This window comes from Podarcis gaigeae (assembly GCF_964106915.1).
Source record: "Podarcis gaigeae genome assembly, chromosome: 2".
Taxonomy (NCBI): domain Eukaryota; kingdom Metazoa; phylum Chordata; class Lepidosauria; order Squamata; family Lacertidae; genus Podarcis; species Podarcis gaigeae.
The window spans coordinates 108,443,338-108,466,379 of NC_139679.1; the positions used below are offsets into that span (position 1 = coordinate 108,443,338).

The 23,042-nt window shown below is 49.7% G+C and overlaps 3 protein-coding genes across 4 annotated transcripts; all 3 read left to right on the top strand.

Annotated features, from left to right (window-relative positions):
* Nucleotides 1-1,170: 1,170 nt before the first annotated feature.
* LOC310835712 (uncharacterized protein) lies at nucleotides 1,171-12,855 on the top strand. Its single transcript, XM_083720645.1, has 6 exons — nucleotides 1,171-1,353; nucleotides 2,560-3,482; nucleotides 4,006-4,120; nucleotides 5,799-6,092; nucleotides 7,752-10,440; nucleotides 11,737-12,855. Exons 2-5 carry the CDS (start codon nucleotides 2,574-2,576, stop codon nucleotides 8,771-8,773), a joined length of 2,340 nt encoding a protein of 779 aa, XP_083576771.1. The 5' UTR covers nucleotides 1,171-1,353; nucleotides 2,560-2,573; the 3' UTR covers nucleotides 8,774-10,440; nucleotides 11,737-12,855.
* A 927-nt stretch (nucleotides 12,856-13,782) lies between these two features.
* On the top strand, nucleotides 13,783-20,371 carry LOC310837998 (zinc finger protein 707-like; the record flags this gene model as incomplete). 2 transcript variants are annotated; one of them, XM_083725318.1, is made up of 4 exons in its annotated part: nucleotides 13,800-14,273; nucleotides 15,386-15,506; nucleotides 17,381-17,485; nucleotides 18,438-20,371. In XM_083725318.1, the coding sequence occupies exons 1-4, from the start codon at nucleotides 14,217-14,219 to the stop codon at nucleotides 18,815-18,817; spliced, it is 663 nt and encodes a 220-aa protein (XP_083581444.1). In that variant the 5' UTR covers nucleotides 13,800-14,216. The 2 variants fall into 2 exon arrangements, with proteins under 2 accessions (XP_083581445.1, XP_083581444.1); XM_083725319.1 differs by lacking the exon at nucleotides 17,381-17,485 and having other exon boundaries at nucleotides 13,783-14,273; nucleotides 18,438-18,817.
* Nucleotides 18,836-20,371, top strand: LOC310838029 (uncharacterized protein; the record flags this gene model as incomplete). Its single annotated transcript, XM_083725363.1, has 1 exon — nucleotides 18,836-20,371. The coding sequence occupies one exon, from the start codon at nucleotides 18,836-18,838 to the stop codon at nucleotides 19,385-19,387; it is 552 nt and encodes a 183-aa protein (XP_083581489.1). The 3' UTR covers nucleotides 19,388-20,371.
* Nucleotides 20,372-23,042: the final 2,671 nt, after the last annotated feature.

Here is a 23,042-nt window from a genome sequence, read left to right on the forward strand (position 1 = left end):
GAAAATTCTGGAACTCCATTTAAAGCTCAAAGGAACTTTGATCTGTTTCATGAAGGATGTTTTCCTAACAAAAACCTGGAAAATAACTGCAAAAAGAAAAGAAAAAGAAAAGGGAAGCCAAAGCCAACTTGAAAACAGCTTGGCGTTAGACCTGCTTGATGTTTTCTACATTTGTGGAGCCACCACCAGAAAACCCCTGGCCTGGGCGCCTGGCAGTGTGGGGCACCCCTGGCCTGGGCACCTCAAAGAGTTTGGCAGAGGTAAGTGGAAACAATGGCAGCTGGGCCTTTAGGGTAAATGGGGTATAGGGGGTTAACCAGGCTGGGATAGTTGGGATAGCAGGCTTGTTGGTTTTTTCATTTAGATTTTTCAATTTCGTTGTTCTGTATAGGACAATGACAATAAAGATTATCGTATCGTAACCTCCGTGTGCCCTCAGCCATCCTCCTGCTTTTACTTACTTGCTACCAGTTTACAACTTACTATATCACCCCAGGAGGTGGTAGCACTGCCTTGACCGTTTCCTCCTCCTCAGTTCCAGAGACTTTCCCATCCCACGAATCCAGTTTGTGGACCAGAAAAGCGAAGGCGCCCTTTCATGTGCATCAAGACTCACATCTTTATTATTATTATTATTTATTTCATTTTCCTGGAGCTCTGCCCACCCCAAATCCTGGGAACGGGCATGGGTGTAGCCAGCATAGGAGCCAACTCCTGGGCGTGGCAGCTTCGATCCCGCCCCACCAATAAATATTTGAGAATGGCATTGTCATTGAAACGGTGTGCATGCACCACACAATGTGATTGATTATGTGGGGCGCGGCTTACCTGCAACCCCCCATATTTTATTCAAGTTGGTACCCCCTGGTAGCCAGGCTTTATGTTAGTGGGGGGGGGAAGAACCTCAGTTAGTTATTTTGCATCGATTTACTTTATTTAGGGGGACACCTGCCCTTCCTTGCCCCCCTTGGCTACACCCATGGGGACGGGGGCGGAGGCGGGGGGGCTGGTGAAGAGAAACCCCAGTGCCGAAAGTTGCCGCGGCCACCAGAGGCCTCTCGCTTTAAGCTCGCCCAGCCGAGAGGAAACTGCTCTCTTCTCTTCCTCCTCTGCTCAGGAACATCCTGGCTCCGAGTGGGCCACGCCGGCGCCGTCTGCAGCGCCGCTTTCTCCTCCGAGGGAGCCTGCAGGCGGGAGGCAGAGAGGCAGCCGCCGGGGCGCGCTGCGCTTCCTCCGCCCTCTCTCCTCTCGGAGCCCGACCGGAGTGGGAACTGACGCGCCCCAGCCTTTGTCGAGCGGGATAGGCGGGAGGAGGGGGGGTGTGCGAGGAGGCTCTTGCGGGAACAATCCCGGGTGAGTGAGACAGATGCCAGGAGGAGGCGCGGTGGGGCAGCGCGATCCGGGATGAAAGTGGCGGGTGGCGCTGGGGATGCGCGCACGCTTGCGCTTGCAAGGAACGCGGCGAAGGATGGAATTTGGCACGCGTTGCGCGCGGAGGAGAGGGGCGCAGAAGAGCAAGGGAGATTTCTTTTCTTTTGTGATTATTTCCACGCCAGACTAGAGGGGTGGGGTGTGAACTCTCTTAATGAGAAGTAATAGCTCCGTCTGCGAAGGGGAGGTTGCACGACACAATTTGACGCCGATTGGTCATCCGGGTCACATTTCAACCTTTGGCATTGCAGCAAGGGATGCGATCCAGGAGGAGAAAGGTTTCCCATGGCTACTACTAGCCAAGAGGGCTATCTTGCACATCCAGTGTTGGAGGCAGTTTGCTCTGCCATCGAACACCAGTTTTAGGGAACCATACGTGGGGAGAGCAAGGGTGCAGTCGGGTCCTACTTAAGGGCTTTGCATAGGCATCTGGTTGCAGTAGATCAGGGTGGGTTTGTGACACCCCACTGTTCAGCAACAGTAGCAGCAAAATAACTCTCCCCACCAAAATTAGGCTGCTGAAATGAAGAAAGCAAAGCAGGAGAGAACTTCTGTATGAAGAGTGTGTGGGCAAAATTCAGCTTTGGTACAGTGTTATTGTTGTTTGGTCGTTTGGTCGTGTCCGACTCTTCATGACCCCCTGGACCAGGGCACGCCAGGCACTTCTGTCTTCCACTGACTCCCGCAGTTTGGTCAAACTCATGCTGGTAGCTTCAAGAACGCTGTCCAGCCATCTCGTCCTCTGTCGTCCCCTTCTCCTTGTGCCCTCCATCTTTCCCAACATCAGGGTCTTTTCCAGGGAGTCTTCTCTTCTCATGAGGTGGCCAAAGTATTGGAGCCTCAGCTTCAGGATTTGTCCTTCCAGTGAGCACTCAGGGCTGATTTCCTTCAGAATGGACAGGTTTGATCTTCTCTCAAGAGTCCCATGGACTGCAAGAAGACTCTGCCAAGAGTCTCCTCCAGCACCACTTGGGTACAGTACTGAGATTTAATTCCTAGGCCCAGAATGTGCTCAGAGATACCCCTGTTCTTTAATTCTAAGGATGTGTTAGAATTATATATTCTAGTAGCTCTGGTTGATAGATGCTGTTCTAGTTTAAAACAAGTCTGGATTCTCTTTTGTTTCAGCCACTGAATAGAAAATGGAGGAGACTTTTCGGAAGGAAAGTCCTGAACAGGTGAAACTGCATAAGGCAGCAGCAGAAATATCCCCGTGGAATTGTTCCCAAGTAGATGATTCTGAAAATCATCAGGGGCCAGAAACACAAACAAACCAGTGCTCTGAATCGGAAAGGCAGAAGTGTGTCTCTTCCCAAGGAGACCCCAAGGAAGCAAGAAAGCTGCCTGTTCAACAAAGAAATCGGATGTCAAAGAAACAGCACCCTTGCCCTGACTGCGGGAAAGTCTTCAACAGGACCTCGGCCCTCAATGCGCATCAGAGAGTCCACACGGGGGAGAAGCCCTACAAATGTGCAGAGTGTGGGAAGAGCTTCAGTAAGAGTTCGCACCTCATTGCTCATCAGAGAATCCACACAGGTGAAAGGCCGTACACCTGTATGACTTGTGGGAAAAGCTTCAACCACTCCTCACATGTCATTACCCACCAGAGAACCCACACAGGGGAGAAACTCTATAAATGCCTCGAGTGTGGGAAAAACTTCCGGTACAGCTCCGATCTCATCAGGCACCAGATTGAGCACGCGGGAGAAAAACCTTACCAGTGCTCCGACTGTGGGAAGTGCTTCAACCGGAGCTCAAACCTCCTCATTCACCAGAGAATACACACGGGCGAGAAACCCTACAAGTGCCTCGAGTGCGGGAGGAGCTTCAGCTACAGCTCCGTCCTCATCAAGCACCAAAAAGTACACACCTCCGAGAAGCCTTATAAATGTCCTGACTGTGGGGAAGGTTTTCACGTGAACGCAAGTCTCCTCACACACCAGAGAGTTCACACAGGAGAGAAACACTACTCATGCTCACAGTGTGGGAAAAGTTTCCGATGGATCTCGCACCTTGCCAGGCATCAGAAGATCCACACGGCAGCGAAACCTGTTTAAATGTTCGAAATACTGGGAAATCATCCGTGTGTGCTCAGATCTTAAGTTGGAGCATACTTTTCTTTAGTGTATTCTTCCATATGTCTCTCCATTACCATTCCTTTGATTTATTGTCTAATTTTACAAAGTAAGACACTTGAGGGAAGGAATCTTTCCATATTATTATTTTGTATTTGTTTGTTTGTGTGTGTGTACACACACACACACACATGAAAATATCACTGTATCAGTAATAAAACACTTAAATCCAACAGCTGACTTTTGATGGCTCAGGATAAGCCGGGGCGAACCGTATTTGTATTTATTTATTTGAAAAAATTTGTTTGCATTTTATATTTGTTACCTTCCTGAGCCGAAGAGATTGACTCAAATAAATACCGTAGGTGCTACCTCCTCCTCCTCCTTCTCCTCCTCTGTGTTGTCGTCCTGGTGCCCTTCTGCTTAACAAATAAGAACTGCAAGGTAAGGGAAGTAGGATGCAACTCTGGAATGTCTTTTGTAAGTCTCCCATTGTAAGACCTCTTCCCAAAGCTTTGGAGAGTCGCTCAGAGAGCTCTCAGGAAAAGCACTTCCACAGGCCTGCTTCCTGAAATCCTTCAGTGCCAAATGCCAGAGACCTACACTGGTTCCCAGTACGTTTCCGAGCATAATTCAAAGTGTTGGCGGTGACCTTTAAAGCCCTAAACGGCCTCGGCCCAGTATACCTGGAGGAGTGTCTCCACCCCCATCATTCAGCCTGGACACAGGTCCAGCTCTGAGAGTCTTTTGGCGGTTCACTCCCTGCAAGAAGTGAAGCTACAGGGAACCAGGCAGAGGGCCTTCTTGGTAGTGGCACCCGCCCTGTAGAACGCCCTCCCATCAGATGTCAAGGAAATAAGCAACTATGTAACATTTAGAAGACATCTGAAGGCAGCCCTGTATAGGGAAGTTTTTAGTGTTTGTTTTATTATGCTTTTATATATGTTGGAAACCTCCCTGAGTGGCAACCCAGTCAGATGGGTGGGGTAAAATAATAACAATAACAACAATAACAAACTACTGTTGTTGTTGTTGTTTAGTCGTGTCCGACTCTTTGTGACCCCACGGACCAGAGCACGCCAGGCACTCCTGTCTTCCACTGCCTCCTGCAGTTTGGTCAAACTCATGCTGGTAGCTTTGAGAACACTGTCCAACCATCTCGTCCTCTGTCGTCCCCTTCTCCTTGTGCCCTCCATCTTTCCCAACATCAGGGTCTTTTCCAGGGAGTCTTCTCTTCTCATGAGGTGGCCAAAGTATTGGAGCCTCAGCTTCAGGATCATTAAGGCAGAGAGTTGCTCCAGGTAGGACACTCTTATCTTTGCAACTCCCTTGTCAGATCCTGGCTTTTTAATCCTTTGTGTGCTGCTAAACACCTATGGCAGGGCTGGTGGCCTTTTTGCCCTCAAGGCCAATTACAGCAGTGGGTGAGTCCATGGGGAGCAGAAGCCAGTGGGCACTGGTGGGTCCACTGACCGGGCGTGGCTTGGTTCCACTCTTGCCCGTTGCCTCAGGCAACACACTATCTTGGTCCAACCCAGCACTCCAACATGAAGCACCTAATCTTGGAAAGCTGCAGAGGAAGAATGTGAATTCTAGCACACATATGTAGGGGCAATAAGTCTTATGAGTTCTGCAAATCTAGACGGGAATTAAGCACAGTGTCAGGTTGCAAGGAAGCAATGCCTCTTCTGCATTTAGGTTTGATGAGGCCCCAAGCTACTGAAGGCAATGGGGCCCTTTATATGTTCAGCTGTCCTTTGTCAGCAACAAATTGTCGCTGTTTTTTTGAGTTGAATATATGCTATATGGTAATTTATGGACCTAATAGGTATCTAAAGCCATTTGCCCATAACAATATATGTATTTTATCAAAGTAATTGTGGAACTGAAATACAATTAAGTATATTAATAGCGATTTTTTTTTGGGGGGGGGGCCAAGAGAGTGAGGCCCTAAGCTACAGCTTGTTTAGCTTATACATAAATCCGGCACTGATTTCAGCATGCATATAAGAAAATTACGCTTTTGAATAGTCCCTACAGCATTATTCATTTAAACCTCCCTGCGATAAGAGTAAACCCGCACTGCAAGCAAATGACTGGCAGGGACGCTTTGCCCCGAAGCACTGGCTTTCTGCTTGCGAGGAGCTTTCGGCATTCAGAAATGTAATTCGAAAGGGACGCAGCGTGCGCGTTTGGCCCTTCCCTCCCTGTTTAAATACTGAGCTGGTTAAATTATATTCAAAGGGGGGAAAATGAAAAAGAAAGGAAAAGCTGGCGATCTCCTTTAAAAAGTCTCTGGACTGGGTGCCACAATCGGGTGCTTTCCGGTCTGGCGCCGTGCCAGCAGAGGGCTCTTGCTCGTCGATCCCGACGAAGTCGCTGCTCTTTTTCCACCACCCCCCCTCGCCCCCAGCTCCGATCAGCTGGTTTGGGAGGACGGACGGACTTCCTGGAGTATCATCAACAGAGCGGCCGCCATCGTCCAAGGCCGCCAAGCCGAGCCCGCTTTCTCGCCGGACCGGAGGGAAGACTGCCTTCGGAGGACGCGCCGGGCTTGGCGAACGCTGCCAGCTGGAAACTGCTCAGGTGAACGAGCGAGGGGTGGGGTGGGTATCCGTGGGGCGGAGGGCAAGGAAGTGACTTGCTCTCTTTGCAGGTAACGCTTTGAAGCGGACCACCCACCCACATCCAGGGTGGCTTCTGTCCGGCGCTGCGCCCTGTTAAAACCAACGTTTTCCAATACCAAGAAGTCCAGAGTTGCTTGTTGTTAACTGTGTGAATTGGCAAACCCACCCTCAAGACCCACCCCCGGGGAATGTATATTTAACTTGGCATGTGCTGAATAAAATTATACTGGATTTTGCTAGGAAGTATGAAAAGAAGACACACACAAACATTCATTCATTCTATTCATACGTGTGTGTGTGTGTGTACAGTCATACCTCGGGTTGAATACGGTTCAGTGGCGTAGCGTGGGGGGTGCAGGGGGGCCCGGCCGCACCGGGTGCAACATCTGGGGGTTAGGGTTAGGGGGCGCAAATCCACGGGTTAGGGGGCGCAAATCCACGGGTTAGGGGGCGCAAATTACTTGCCTTGCCCCGGGTGCTGACAACCCACGCTATGCCACTGTTCAGGTTGCGTGTTTTAGGGTTGCAGGTAAGGACTCTCCAATCAAAAGCACAAACGTTGCTAGGTTTGATAACCTCTTAGGGGTGTCGTTTGCTGTTTTAAGTGGTATACAAATCTGGTTAAACAAAATAGCATAAAAATATCTAAGGGGTAAAAATGGAAGAACTGCCATTGGTTACTACCATTACCGCGTACTCAACTTTCCCAAATGTATTTTTGTCACTTGATGTTTTTAATAGCTGGAGTTAAGTATTGGACACATGTAATTTTTGATGATACTTTGGGATGCATTCCGTTAGCAATGCCACTCGAAACCTCTGATTGGATTGGCATCTAGATACCCCAAAAAAGTTGTTCATTGTGTGCAATGAACATTATCAGTGCAGCCAGGCAAGGCTGGTGGGCTTGTGGTAAATACTTGCATGTGTTATACAGTACTTCTGCTCTCTCTATGATCTGCGGCAATTGTCTATTCTCCACACCTTTCACCCACACTGGTGCATTATTATTATTATTATTATTATTATTATTATTATTATTATTACAGTGATACCTCTGGTTGTGAACAGGATCTGTTCCAGAGGCCCATTCGCAACATGAAAAGCCCACACCCTGAAGTGCCATATCTGCGCAGGTGTGCAGCGCGATTTTGTGTTTGTGTGCATGCGCGAAGCGCGATTTAGCACTTCTGCACATGCGCCAGTGGTGAAACCCAGAAGTAACACTTTCTGGTACTTCTGGGTCGCTGCGGTATGCAACCTGAAAAAACGTACCATGAAGCAAACGTAACATGAGGTATGACTATTTATTTGTTGTTGTTGTTGTTATAGTGCCCTATACCAATCAATGTCAGGGCAGTTCACAGCATAAAATTTAGAAAATGCTTCCCTCTCACTCAATATCAGAACGGTGTAGAACAACTTTTTTAAGAAGTTGAAAGCAGCATAACCCTGTAAACAAAGTTTACTGGTTTAAAAATGTGGGTAAGCAGGTGGAGATCTGGGCCTCAGTAGTGTCTGCCTTGACTACTTTCTAAAAGTCCCTGAGGGGAGATGTTGGAGCAGGAATTGAGAAACCTAGAATGTTTTTGGTTTTGAGCTCTGTTTGTCTCAACAGGCGATGGGATGGCGGCTGAGCTGAAGGAACAGAGATGTGTGAAGGAAGAGCCCAGAACAACTGCGGTGCTGGCGGGCGGCTCGGAAGAGACGGTCTCCCACAGCTGCAAGCGGGAGAGAGAGAACGGGGGCCGAGACTTGCCAGAGAAGCGAGAGAGAGCCGAGAAAAGCCGAGAAGGAGCTGCTCTGCCACGCAAGGAGCAGGGCTTCAGGAATCTTGACCAAATAGTGATCCAGCAGCTGATCCACATTGGAGGAGGCGGGAGGAGGCGCGGCAAGCAGGGGAAGAACTTCAGCCAGGCCTCGGGCCTCGGCAAGGCTTCAATCGTCCACCTGGCAGAGAAGCCGTACCTGTGCATCGTCTGCGAGAAAACCTTCCGCAACCACTCGGGCCTCATGGTCCACCAGCGGATCCACACGGGGGAGAAACCCTACAAATGCCCCGACTGCGAGAAGAGCTTCAATCAGCGCTCGCACCTGACCTCCCACCGCGGCACCCACACCGGAGAGAAGCCCTTCAAGTGCTTTGCCTGCGGGAAGAGCTTCAGCTACAACTCGGGCCTGGTGATCCACCAGCGCATCCACACGGGGGAGAAGCCGTACCAGTGCCCCGGGTGCGAGAAGAGCTTCAGCCAGAAATCCCACCTGTTGTCGCACCAGAGGACCCACGTGGGGGAGAAGTCCTTCAAGTGCCTGGACTGCGGGAAGAGCTTCAGCTACAACTCCGGCCTCGTCATCCACCAGCGCATCCACACCGGGGAGAAACCGTACCAATGCTCGGACTGCGGGAAGAGCTTCAACCAGCGCTCGCACCTCGTGTCACACCGAGGCGTCCACACAGGGCGCAAGCCCTACTCGTGCCGGGATTGCGGGAAGAGCTTCAGCTTCAACTCGGGCCTCGTCATACACCAGCGGCTGCACACAGGGGAGAAGCCTTATGAGTGTTCCGACTGCGGGAAGAGTTTCAATCAGAAATCGCACCTTATTTCACACCAGAGAGTCCACGCCGGGCAAAAGCTCTGACTGATACCATATGTTTCTGTGTATAACACCCCCCCCCCCCATGTATAAGACACCCCCTGTTTTGGGCAATTACATTTTAAGAAAATGGGGGGAGATGGCCCAGAGTTGTTGAGCTTTTTTTGGGGGGGGGGGGAATACAGAAAATCACTCGCCCGACTCAAAAAATGCTGAGAATTGCACACGTCGCCAAAGCTAACAAGCGTCTGCCCGCCTGCCACCATCAGCCAGCAATCGCCCGCCCAATTGGCACAGCAGAAGCCAATCTGAAACACCGCTTGCCACAGCCACCAATCACCCAGCCAATTGACGCAGCAACAGCCAATCCAAAGCAGCCCTTGCTGCAGACACCAATATCACCCACCCAATCACTGGTGACAAGCTGCTGCTCGCAGTTGAAACACATCGCCCGTCCCTCCTCTGCTCTATCTGTGTATAAGACAAACTCCATTTTTAACATTCTTTTTGAGTAAAAACTCTTGTCTTATACACGGAAAAGTACGGTATGCCTGCTATTTAGCTATGGTTCCTGCATTGCAGAGGGTTGGACCAGATAGCGTTTCCAGCCCTTGACAGGACTATAATTTCACCTCTAGAAAGGATCTAGAACAGGGTTCCCCAAATTTGTGTGTCTAGCAGTTTTTGGACTACAGTTCCCATCGTCCCTGACCCCTGGTCCTGCTAGCTGGGGATGATGGGAGTTGTAGTCCAAAAACAGCTGGAGACCCCCGATCTAGAACACTGGTCTCTAAGCGGTAGCTTGCAGGCAATGACGCACCGCCAGTATTCCTCAAAGTGTGTGCCGCGTGGCAGTGGCATGGTTGTATTAGAATTTTGAAGGTGAATTTATACAGGTGTGTATAAACTGCACATTCGATGACAGCTGCCTTTCTTTTTGCTACAGATCAACAGCACTGCACTGAGAAGGAGGGCTGAAGGGAGAGAGAGAAAAATCTAGGCGTTCAACAAGAAGATAGTTACTGCTGAAACCCAGTATTAAAAATCCAACATTAATCTCTCCCTCCCCCCACTTTTCTGAGGTGAAAAAAACCTTAGACTGAAAGCTAAAGGATTTATTGATCAACTGCTATAGGAAAGTATTTAAAACTACCTGTTAAACATTTTATATTGGCCTGTCAGGGTATGCTTCTTAATTTGTGTGGAATCTCTAGCCTGTTTCAGAAAGTTGCATCAGTGTAGGGGAGTGAATCTTCCTTGCTGGCTCTGTTTGCCATGCCTGAAAAAGGGATCCTACCTGTGTACAGCTGTGTGTGAGTAGATCAGCTTTTCAGATGTTACACTGAATGCAGGGCTGATGAGCCAGTAAAGGGTGCAATGCACAAGGCACATTCCTCCTCTCTCTTTACCTGTTCAGCCTGCAAGTGGAGGCAACTTTGGGAAGAGGGCTTCTTAAGTGAAAAAAATATAGTCAGATGTGATGTTGGATCCTCCAGATTGGATTACTGCAATGTACTCGGCATGGGGCTGCCTCATGGGGCTGGCCGCAGCAGCCAAGTTTGTGACTTGGGGCCCTGTTTCTTTAGAGCAGCCTTTCTCAACCTGTGGCTCCCCAGATGTTGTTGAACTACAACTCCCATCACCCCTAGCTAGGAAGGCCAGAGCTCAGGGATGATGGGTGTTGTAGTCCAACAACATCTGGGGACCCACAGGTTGAGAACCGCTGCTTTAGAGCAGTGTTTCCCAACCGGTGTTCCGTGGCACACTAGTGTGCCGCGAGACTTTGCCGCCGTGGGAGGGAGGCGGGCTCCATGTGCTTAGAGCAACAGGCTGCCGCCCCAAGCCTCGCGCGCCCGACGGGAGCTCCTGCCGGGTGCGCAAGGCTTGCAGACACTCGCCCGAAGCACGGGGCACCCTCCGGAGGGCTCCGCGTGCTTCGGGCAACAGGCTGCCGCCCCAAGCCTCGCGCGCCCAGCGGGAGCTCCTGCCAGGCGCGCAGGGTTGCAGACACTCGCCCGAAGCACAGGGAGCCCTCCGTAGGGCTCCCTGTGCTTCGGGCAACAGGCTGCCGCCCCAAGCCTTGCGCGCCTGGCAGGAGCTCCTGCCCGGCGCGCAAGGCTTGCAGACACTCGCCCGAAGCACGGGGAGCCCTCCGTAGGGCTCCCTGTGCTTCGGGCAACAGGCTGCCGCCCCAAGCCTTGCGCGCCTGGCAGGAGCTCCTGCCGGGCGCGCAAGACTTGCAGACACTCGCCCGAAGCACAGGCAGCCCTCCGTAGGGCTCCCTGTGCTTCGGGCAACAGGCTGCCGCCCCAAGCCTTGCGCGCCTGGCAGGAGCTCCTGCCGGGCGCGCAAGGCTTGCAGACACTCGCCCAAAGCACGGGGAGCCCTCCGTAGGGCTCCCTGTGCTTCGGGCAACAGGCTGCCGCCCCAAGCCTTGCGCGCCTGGCAGGAGCTCCTGCCGGGCGCGCAAGACTTGCAGACACTCGCCCGAAGCACGGGCAGCCCTCTGGAGGGCTCCGCGTGCTTCGGGCAACAGGCTGCCGCCCCAAGCCTCGCGCGCCCAGCGGGAGCTCCTGCCAGGCGCGCAGGGTTGCAGACACTCGCCCGAAGCACAGGGAGCCCTCCGTAGGGCTCCCTGTGCTTCGGGCAACAGGCTGCCGCCCCAAGCCTTGCGCGCCTGGCAGGAGCTCCTGCCCGGCGCGCAAGGCTTGCAGACACTCGCCCGAAGCACGGGGAGCCCTCCGTAGGGCTCCCTGTGCTTCGGGCAACAAGCTGCCGCCCCAAGCCTTGCGCGCCTGGCAGGAGCTCCTGCCGGGCGCACAGGGTTGCAGACACTCGCCCGAAGCACGGGGAGCCCTCCGTAGGGCTCCCTGTGCTTCGGGCAACAGGCTGCCGCCCCAAGCGGCATATAGTCAATATAGGCACAGAGTTAATTTTTTAAACATTTTCTAATGGTGGTGTGCCTCGAGATTTTTTTCATGAAACAAGTGTGCCTTTGCCCAAAAAAGGTTGGGAAACACTGCTTTAGAGCATATAACTACAGTCTGCAACCCAAAAAAAATGCAACCTGAAGCGGACGCAAGATGAAGTATGGCTGTACATTTTTCAGTTACCTATTTGTTTGTGAGCAAAACTCAAAAGTGTTGGTTACTCTACAAATGCCATTAAAAATCGTTTGGGACCAGAAAATCTGAATGGCCATCTGCCACCTGAGCCCACCTACCCACTGCAGTTGCCCTCAGACGCTCTGCTTCTTGTCCCAACTCTGACTGGCTGGCACATGAGGCAAGGACTTTTTGGTTCTGGCACCTAGTTTGTGGAACTCCTCGCCAAAAAGGCCCTGTTGGTCCCCCTCCTTCTTAGTCTCTCGACATTTTACAAAAGGAAAACATTTTGTTCCACCGTGCCTTTTAATACCAGGCTTTTGTTTTTGTATAGGTGTTTTGTTTTTTTTAATTTGCAGATTGTAGTTTGTGTTAACCGATGCTGTGAACTGCCCCAATGCCCATGTGAAGAACCGAAAGCTGGGGGAAGTAACTATTTTAATACATAAAACAGTATTTATCAATATTTTGTTATAAGAGACTGTTACAGCTTAACTGGGGGGAAACCCAACATCTATATACAGCATGTTGCTGTATATACATTTACTAGTGCATATTACAGAACTGTAGTCTCTCAAGTTATAATATATAAACTCTATTCGGAAGTTTCCCTTGCACTTTGGGCAAACTTGGGAGGTGGGAGCAGGGCTGTGCTGATGAGCCCCATCTGTGGGGCCCACATGCAAAGTGCAAAGAAGTGCAAGCAGGTAGCCTTTGCCTGCATGAACAAAGGGGGCTACACTATCAGGAATCCTAGTTGTGCAGGATTCCTGATTGCATGGAAGCCTGTGTGTATGTTGGTGAAGGCTGCCTCCCTGCACGTTTGCACTGTCCCTCCAGATGCCAGCAGCTTACCAACTTATTAACGGAGGCCAGGGCTGACTGATGGTTGCCCTCTCTCTTTCTCGCATTTGTCCAACTTCTGAATAGGGCTATGAATGGTTACATTTCTGTATCTGAAGTATAGACACTGCCTGTAATCACCCACCTGCTTGCAATAAATGGAGTGTGTGCAATGACCAAGGGCCTTATTTTGTATTCTATTTTCACAATAGATATTGGTTGCATCCTCAGATTTTTTGCCACTTCTGCCACCAGGCAAAACTTCATGAAGGCAGCATCACATGGATGTGTGAAGGAACCATCAAAGATCCAACAGCACAAGCAGAATTTTGGAGATTGCTTCCCTTTGCCTCATACGTTAGACTTTTCCAGCAGGGCAGATCATAAAAAGAGCCTTGTTGATACAGGACGTATATAGCGTATATAGCGTCTTTATTTTGTTGTTGAAAGTTAAGAGTGTTGCCACTAGCGATATATTGCAGTTTCTACAGCCTACATATAGTAGGGGTATTTTAAAAAAAGTCTCATAGTGATCCCATAGCTAAAAGTGGAAGCCGGGAAATGTGTCCTCTTTTTAACTCTTCAAAATATGGTAACCCTATCTCCCAGAGCTTTCTTGTTTCGTTTGTTTGATTGTTTTAAATTTAGTTGGTTTTTCAAATTACGAGTTTACAGTTACATGTCCAACTTACAACTTAAAAACAAGATTCCAAGGAATCTCTCAGACTTCCCTCCTCCCCTTTGTGGGTCCTATTGTTCATCATTTCCTCCTGCACTTCTTATGATAATCCAAAATCTTTTACCTCTCCATTGTGTCAAAAATTCACCATTAAACTGGGAGTGATATTCCAATCCTACTAACGACTTTAACTGTTTACAATTCTTTTTAAGATAAGTTATAAATTCTCCCCATTCCTTATTAAAATTTTGGTCTTCCTGATCTTTTGGCCATTTCGGCATAATCTTGATCTGCCATTCTTCTCTGATAGGGACTTCATTCCATCTCTGGGCCAATACTGTAACATCTGCGCCATAGCTGTCAACCTTCCCTTTTTTGCGGGAAATTCCCTTATTCCAGCGCTGTTTTCCACTGCTTCCAGCCGCTATCCCGGATTGTTAGATATTCCGTAGACTGTTCCTGGGACAGGTAAGGCTGCTGATCCCTTATTTTCAAATCTGAAAGTTGACAGCTATGATCTGCGCAGCCGTGGTCGCATGTATAAATAGTCTTATCTGCTCCCTTTGGGATTTCGGCACCTAGAATTCCTGAGCCTTCTTGTTCTTAGAAAGTAAAATGTCTCGGAACTTTCCTGGTGGCGCCACCAGAGGGAGCTCAGGAGCCGGGGAAAAGGAGCGGCGGAAGTGGCTGCCCTGCTTTCTCCTTTCGTCGTCTTCGCCAGCACTGAGCTTCCGGGGTCAAGCGCGGTGGCAGGATGCGGAGTTTCCCCGGGTGCCTCCCCAGCCTGGGATGACGCTGCCTTGGTTCTTGTTCGTCCTGCGCATGCTCAGAGGAGCAAGCGGCTCCTGCTGGACCCAGAAGGATGGAGATGGCGTCCTTAACTCCCGGAGGAGTGGGAGCAACTGCAGCCGGCTTGAAAGTGAGCGAACTTCCCCAAAGACTTCAGGAATGTCCTCCCCCCGCCCTGCGGTTGTTCAGCAGAGCATGTGCGGATGCGGATATATGAGCCCTACAAACAGGCGGCAGGCAGAAAACCAACAGGCGAAGCTTTCCCACCACCTCTTTTTCCTCCTTTCTTCCCTCTCTTTCCCACTCGTTCCTCCAGCTTATTTTTTCGAAGGGGGTTTGACCCACTTTCCCTTAAAAAAAGGTTTCTGCGGCTTTCCACAGCTGCACAAGGCTTATGGAAACTTGGTGGCTTTCCGCTCTATTTCCATGCAGGAAAGGCGCTGCACCTGCTGAATGCCTGCCTGCCAAGCAGCTGTTAATGGCACAGGAGTGGGCGGGTGGGCAGGCATGGATTAGATCTTTCGGAGCATTGTTGGAAGGGGGGCTGTGTTCTCTCTCTCTTTTTGTATACATAATGTTAAATTTTCTGTTTTACAATTTAAAGTACTGTACAGTGGTACCTCAGGTTACATACGCTTCAGGTTACATACGCTTCAGGTTATAGACTCTGCTAACCCAGAAATAGTACCTCGGGTTAAGAACTTTGTTTCAGGATGAGAACAGAAATTGTGCTCCGGCGGTGCGGCGACAGCGGGAGGCCCCATTAGCTAAAGTGGTGCTTCAGGATAAGAACAGTTTCGCGTTAAGTACGGACCTCCGGAACGAATTAAGTACTTAACTGTACTCATATTTACATCCTTAAGATATCAATGACTTCCCTTCTTCTCTTTCTATGGTTCATTTTACATATCATAAATCCCTGCATGTTTTACAGAAACTATACCGTTCAGTATTCCATTATGATATCCATCACAACTTATTTACACTGTTGAATTTAAATTCAACAGGGGGTTGTGTTCTAACATTCTGGTTGCGTTCAAGCCAAGGGCCCAACTTGGCCAGTATCTGGTTCTCACAGTGGCCTTTTGGGAAACTCTCAAGCAGGTTCTTGGTGCAACAGTCATAGAATTGTAGAGTTGGAAGGGATGAGGCCCGTGGGGACTGTCGCCATCACAGCCTCTGGCAGAGAGCCGGCAGAGCCATTCGGAACTCCATTTGAGAGTCGCTTTCTCTTTGCCGCAGGTGATGTTTGAGGACGTGGCTGTATATTTCTCCCTGGCCGAGTGGGCGGAGCTAGCCAAATGGCAGAAGGACCTCTACCGGGCTGTGATGGTGGACAACTATGAAGCGGTCACCTCTTTGGGTAAGGATCTCCCTTGCTTGCTTGTGTGTATGTGTGTCCTGTGGTGTTCCAGAGAGTCTGGAAGCAGCAGAGAAATAATACTGGCTTAGGTGTCAAGGTTTGCAGAGGGGAGAGAACCTGTTCATTGAACTGACCTCAGAGGCAAACGTAAGGTTTTGCAATCTGCAGGCACCAGTCTGAAACATTTTGTTTGAACCAGCATTTCCTCAACTTGGTGCCCGCATAGGAGTATCAGAAGAGCTTGTGCCACCAGATAAAGTCAAAGGGGCCCCATCCAGCTCGCCATCCTGTTGTCACCAGATGCCCTGATGGGACGCCTGCAAGCAGTGCAACAGCAGCAGCTCTCCCCATTTGCAATTTTATTTATTTGCATTTATTTCCCTTCTTTTTCTCCAAGGAGCTCAAGGTGGCCCTGTGGTTCTCCACCCCCCACCCCCTTTAATCCCCACAACAACACTGTGAGGCAGGCTAGGCTGAGAGGCAGCCGCTGCCTCTAGGTCACGCAGTGAGCCCCCTGGCCAAGTGGGAACCCAAACCTCAGTCTCCCAGGTCCTAGTCCAGCACTCTAACCACTCGTGCACCACACCGGTTCTCAATTCCCTGCAACCCATATTCAAAAGCACTGCTGCTTCCAAGTGTGGAGGAGGAACATAGCCATCAGAGCCAAGAGCCATAAGCACTCCGATCTGTGGGCAACCCAATTCATGCACCTTGCGAGCCCTTCTTGAATCCCAGGAAAATGCAGCTGGTGTCTTTGTGGTTTGCTGCTGCTGCTGCTTCCCTAGCTCAACCACGAAAGGGAAACCAAAACATGCATCTCTGGCAATTGGCTTCCTAGCTGGATGTGTGAGTGAGCAGCAGTGCCTCCTCTCTTCCCTCCAGCATCACCCCCCCCCCCCAGAATAGTTGCCACCCCACTGAATCAGCCTAGCCTGCATCCTTGGCTTAGTCTTCAGTTCTTGCAAATGTGTTATGGGTACAGTCATACCTCGGATTGAAGTAGCTTCAAGTTAAGTATTTTTGGGTTGCACTCTGCGGCGACCTGAAAATAACAGAGTGTGTTACTTCCGGGTTTTACTGCTCGCGCATGCGCAGACGCTCAAAATGACGTCACACGCATGCGCGGAAGTGACGAAACGCGACCCGTGCACACGTGCAGTTGTGTGTTAAGTTTACTTCAGGGTGTGAACGGGGCTCCGGAACGGATCCCGTTTGTATCCAGAGGTACTACTTCTGTTTATTTGCCGTATTTTATGAATGTCTTTCCACGTGCATCTCAAGGCAGCTTACAAATAAGTCATAGAAACCAGCTAAAAATTGTTTTCAAAATTATACAACCCCCTCCTTAAAGTAGAGACTTTGTGTCACTAGAGCTGGAAAAGCGGAGGGTGGGAGTCTTCAGATGTTGCAGGAAAGTGCAGCTAGGAGGTGCCTTGTCAACATCTCAAGGGGGATGTTGTTCCATAGACCAGGGGCAGCCACGGCAAAGGCCCTGCTCTGAGGTTTTAGTGGCATGTGTTTCTGTGGCGGCTTGGAAGCGACACTCTTCTGCAGAACACAGTGACCTGCTGGGTGTATAAGGGATAGGAACAATTGTCTGCCATCGTGCTTGGATGACGTATTTGTAAGGGAGGAGCTGTATCCTAGTGTGGTACAGTGGCTAGAGTGTTGGTCTGAGATTCCCCACTCAGTCATGAAGCCCCCTGGGTGACCTTAGGTCAGCCAATGCCCCCACTGCAGGGCCGCTGTGAGGGTGGAATGGGGAGGAGGGGACCCTGGCACGCCACCCTCAGCTCCTGGGAGGAAAAGGCTGGTAACGAGTAAAGTAAGAAACGAGTAATGAGTAAAGTTGTTGTCTTCTGTTCCCACAAAAGGGCACCTGTCCATCAAACCAGAGCTCATCTGCAAAATAGAGCGCAAAGAGGAGCTGTGGATGGAGGAATCCCTGGAGCCCCTCAAATGGAAGAGACCTTGGTTGGGTGAGTTGATTTAAGGGGTTGTGGCTTTTGCCTTCCTCAGCCCTTCAAGGGTTCCCCGTTAACTAGTTCTTACCAGTGTTGTGATCAGGCCACACTCTGGTGTATGTGATGCTGGCCTCGCCAGTAATGGATAACAGACATTCCACCTCTCTTGCTCTGACTGGCAACATCTTAGGACATGGACTAGGACTTGGGGGGACCCAGGTTCAGATCCCCTCCCCATTCACTGATGAAATTAACTGGGCAGATTTGAGGCAATTGAGTTCTCTCACCCCCGCCGACCTCGCAGGGTTGTTGTTGTGAGGGTAACATGGGAGGACGGGCCACATACGTAATCATAGAAACTAAGTAGTTTTATGCAGCAGGGTAATTCCAATCCATCCTTTAGGCCAGTAGTTCTCAAAGGCAGGAGAGGATGGCAAATGTGGTGGGAAGAGTCAAGGACAATCAAATAAACATTTACACATTTCAGTCTAGTCCCAAAATATTTTGTTGTTGTTTGTAGAATATGGATCTCTTTTCAAAATGAGAGCCAAGAGCATCAAGTGATACTGCAAGCTCACACTTCTCATTGAGTTTGTATACATACTTAAGGTACACCTTTTGGCAATGATTTGTGTTTTTATGTAGCTGCATTGTTTTATACTTTCTGGACACCCCATGATCATATTGTTGAGTTGTGTTCTATGCTATAAATAAAGCACTGCTAGGAGCTTTTTCTTTTTGTTTGCCACTGCATCTCTTATCAATAAAAAAAAATCAGTGTGGTGCGAGCAAATGTTCATTTCCAAAAGCAGTGGTTCTCAAAAAAGTTTTGAGAACCACTGCTTTAGCTGTCATGACTAATGGGTCATTGGCAGACCATCCTCTCTGAATTTACCTTTAAAAAAAGCTAGTGGCTTTTTTTCTGGAGGGCTACAGGTTCTCTAAAGCTTTTAATTTTTCCCTGCAGTCCTCAGGCTGAGTAACAACATGAAGCAGAATTCTCATCGGGAAGTTTCCAGGGTGACGACACTGCAGGATCCTGAGCCGGGAGAGACTTTGAAGAGCTGCTTGCCTCGTAGATCGGTGAGGCGAATAAATGTGGAGAGATTCACTGAGTGCTGCCAAGGTTTTAAGACTTGGAAAGGACCCAGAGTCCATCAGGACCAAGGTGGAAGTAGGAACGCACACGCCGTCTGCGGGCAGAACAGCCGGAAGCATCCGAGACGCAAGGTAGACGAGAGCCAGAGCCTTTGGAAGTGCCCTGATTGCGGGAAAGGGCTCTCCAATCAAAACGCCTTCAAAAGGCACCAGAAATTCCACACGGGCGAGAAGCCCTACCAATGTTGAGAGTGTGGGAAAAGCTTCATGGAGAGCAGCCACCTCACTCAGCACCAGAGGATCCACACGGGGGAGAAGCCCTACACATGTTTGGACTGCGGGAAAAGGTTCACTCAGATCTCGCACTTCATTCACCACCGCAGGAGCCACACGGGAGAGAAGCCCTACGGCTGCCCCGAGTGCGGGAAAAGCTTCAACTTCAAGTCGGCTCTGATTCGCCACCACCGGATTCACACGGGAGAGAAGCCGTACGAGTGCCCCGCGTGCAGGAAAAGATTCAACGTCAGCTCCCACCTCGCTCGGCACCAGAGGAAGCACCTCAAAGAGGCAGTGCTCGAAGCCGTAGAAGGCTTAAGAGGAAACCCGGTCTTTCTCAGGCGCTGCGGAGCACCACGGCCGTACGACTGCATGAACTGCGAGAAAGGTTTTTTCCGGAGTGGAGACCTCGTGAGACACCAGAGGATCCACACGGGAGAGAGACCCTATCTGTGTAGCAAATGCGGGAAGAGCTTCAGCTACAAATCCAGCCGCCTGAGGCACGAGGCAGGACACATAGGAGGAGTTGCCCTGGAGTGCTAGATTTCCTGATGTCGAGAGGAGCTCTCCTCCGGCTTTGGTGATGGGATTCCCAAGAATGCGGCGTGCAGAGACTTTCCTGCACACAAGCAAAGCAGCAAAGGAATTCTGCAATGTCAACATTCTGCAATCAGAATAAATTCTGCAACCAAAAAAATGTACAGTCTTTTTCCGAAGTGCACTTAATTTGCACACCTTGTTCTTTCTGCACATGTTTGTTACTGAGAATTTTTGTAGAGAATTTGCCTCTACAGTGGTACCTCGGGTTACATATGCTTCAGGTTACATACGCTTCAGGTTACAGACTCCGCTAACCCAGAAATAGTGCTTCAGGTTAAGAATTTTGCTTCAGGATAAGAACAGAAATCATGCTCCAGTGGCGCGGCAGCAGCAGGAGGCCCCATTAGCTAAAGTGGTGCTTCAGGTTAAGAACAGTTTCAGGTTAAGTACGGACCTCCGGAATGAATTATGTACTTAACCCGAGGTACCACTGTATATCAAACTCCTTGTTTTGTTTTGCATTGTTTTGGTATGTTACAAATTAAGCTTTGGGAATGTACACAGGGTTGGAAAGGAGACTGCGATTCTTGTAACAGATATGAAGAACCCTGCCCTGCCTCCACCCGATCCCAGCTGCAAATAAAAAGAGGTGCAGTTAAGACTGCCTGCTGTTGACTTGGAAATGGCACACATTTCTTGGAAGGTCACAAAGATTCTGTGATACTGAAGTGTCCCTTGAACCAGGCAAAGCTATACAGGCAGAGGGCCTTCTCAGTAGTGGTGCCTGCCCTGTGGAACGCCCTCCCATCAGATGGCAAGGAAATAAACAACTATCTTGACTTTTAGAAGACATCTGAAGGCAGCCCTGTTTAGGGAAGTTTTTAATGTCTGATGTTTTACCTTGTTTTTAATACTCTGTTTGGAGCCACCCAGAGTGGCTGGGGAAACCCAGCCAGATGGGCAGGGCATAAATAAATTGTTGTTGTTGTTGTTGTTGTTGTTATTATTATTATTCAGTCCCCCAGCAGTTCTCCCTCCCCTTCTGTATGTTACAACAACACCTTGAACTTTGTAGCGATCCAGTTGTGAACCCAACTAGAAACTTGGGGTGTAGAAAGTTCAGCTAAAGCAGGATCCTGAAGCAGGGATTTTCAGATTTTCTCCCTCTCTTTAATGTGAGAGAGATCCCTGCCCAACTCTGCTCAGGAGTCAAGACTGCCCAACTCTGCTCAGGAGTCAAGACAACAGAAATGGTCAGTTCAGTTGGTCTTGTTTGTCCTTACCCCAAGCAGGGGCGCAGGGGTTACAGTCCAAAACAACTAGAAGGCACCAGATTGGGGAAATTTGCAGTAATTGGTAAGCAAACTGCGTAAGCCTGCAAGAGACGATGCGGGGAAATAAAAACCCTCTCCTGTCGGAGCTCAGATTTGTAAATAAAATCTGAAACACAGCAGACACAGACAACCATTGGGACCAAGTGCGCAAGGTTGGCTACAAGGGGCGGATGCAGGATCCTTGCCACTCTTGTTGCCTTTTTGAAGCGCACTACGGGGACACGGGTGGCGCTGTGGGTTAAACCACAGAGCCTGGGACTTGCCGATCAGAGGGTCAGTGGTTCGAATCCCCACGACGGGGTGAGCTCCCGTTGCTCGGTCCCTGCTCCTGCCCACCTAGCAGTTCGAAAGCACGTCAAGTGCAAGTAGATAAATAGGTACCACTCAGGCAGGAAGGTAAACAGCATTTCCGTGCGCTGCTCTGGTTCACCAGAAGCGGCTTAGTCATGCTGGCCACATGACCCGAAAGCTGTACGCCGGCTCCCTCGGCCAATAAAGCGAGATGAGTGCCGCAACCCCAGAGTCGGCCACGACTGGACCTAATGGTCAGGGGTCCCTTTACCTTACGTAAGCGCTTAGGGAGGAGCAGACCAACAGCATCATTGCAGAACATAACCTTGTCATTGCAGCAGCGTGATGGGGCCATTACAGGTAGGTACACCTGCCCCCGTGCTTTGGAATGAGAAGGAATTGTTCCACCCTGTAATGGCTTTCAGGTGTACTCAGGTGTATTCACAATGAGAAACTTAACTGCCGTGCAAAGACCAGAATCCTGTCTCTGCCCCTTAGGCAGCTTATCAGTGTGCATGAGATGCAGCTGGAGAACAAATGTTTAAAATATTCCTGTTTTTTAGCAGGACGGAGAAAACGTGTTTTTTGGGGGTGACTGCTGATTTTATGTCAGAACTGTTCAGCTCTTGTGATCCAGCCCAATGCCAAAATGGAGAAAAGAGAGAGATGGGGGCGTCCCACTCACATTTGGCTGTGGCTCCAACTGTCACCCGCATGTGGTCCCCTGCAGCCCTTGGCAGGAAAAAAAAGATCCCCACTCCTGGACTAAAGCTGCAGTTTTCACTTTGGGTGAGAAACGTCCTGGGTTCAACCCTCAGACAAGCCCATGCGTTGTAAATACAGGGACTCCATGCAGATAGTCAATTGAATGCATTGTGATTTAAATTCACAATAGGTATGTTGTGGGAATGGGGGTAAGGAAGTCAATTTCATCTATGAACTTAATGCACACATATTTAGGAGTAATTCTCCGGACCTTTTAAAAAAAGAAATAAAATACAGTACCCTATACAGTAATTTTCAAATTGTTCTCAGTTTCTTCTTACCTGTGGGCTAAGCCCACTGAAATTACTGTACAAGCATGCCATTCAAAACATGTAGCTCTTCAACAGATTACTGCTTGACACATGTTGCAGCAGAGGGCCAATCATTGGAGTTTGCCTTTCTAGGGCAAATTTTGTGAGCGGCAAGTATTCTGCATGCATACGTGCGAAAGGATATATATATATATATTTGCTTTCGTATATATATATATATATATATATATATGCAGGTTTTGGTGTCCTCGGGTGTCTTCCCGTGTAAAAGTTGGGGTGTCTAGGCGACGTTTCGACGAGGTCTCACTCGTCATCTTCAGGCTGGTGCTTTCGGCTTCTTGTTACTGGAACAGAGCGGGATCTCAATGTTTGAGTTCCTATAAATACTGTAGAGGGGGTGTGGTGTCTAGCCTCCAATGTTCTGGGCAGAGAGGAAGTTCCCAGGCTAGTGTGCCTTTTCTTCTTTTGTTCCTTAATTACTTGAGAGATACCTTGAGTGATTTCTTGAGTGATATCCTGAGTACCACTTAGGTGGGTCATTAGGTGTGGATTAGTTGCTAAAGTCTTTGTGTCTTGACCTCTTGAACTTTGTGAAGAGTTTTCCTGAGAAGATGGCTGTATTGCACTTAGTTGTGCTTTGGCTTGGCTTCGTGTATAGGGGCGAGCTGTGGTTTTGTGGCTTGTGTCAGCCAGATCTGTGTAGGGATTGCAGGGGGGTGCAGCATCCGGAGGTGCCACCATGGATTGGCTACTGGATGGTGTCAGTAATTCATCTGTGGAGAGGGTCTGGGTTTGGGTCTGGTGTGGTTGATTGGTGTTGGCGTCCACACAATCAACCACACCAGACCCAAACCCAGACCCTCTCCACAGATGAATTACTGACACCATCCAGTAGCCAATCCATGGTGGCACCTCCGGATGCTGCACCCCCCTGCAATCCCTACACAGATCTGGCTGACACAAGCCACAAAACCACAGCTCGCCCCTATACACGAA

Coding starts and splice junctions, on each gene's coding strand:
- LOC310835712 (XM_083720645.1), top strand. CDS start 2,574: ATGGAGGAGACTTTTCGGAAGGAAAGTCCTGAACAGGTGAAACTGCAT. Junction 3,483..4,005: donor TCCACACGGCAGCGAAACCT/GTTTAAATGTTC, acceptor TCCCATTGTAAG/ACCTCTTCCCAAAGCTTTGG. Junction 4,121..5,798: donor GAGACCTACACTGGTTCCCA/GTACGTTTCCGA, acceptor TCCTTTAAAAAG/TCTCTGGACTGGGTGCCACA.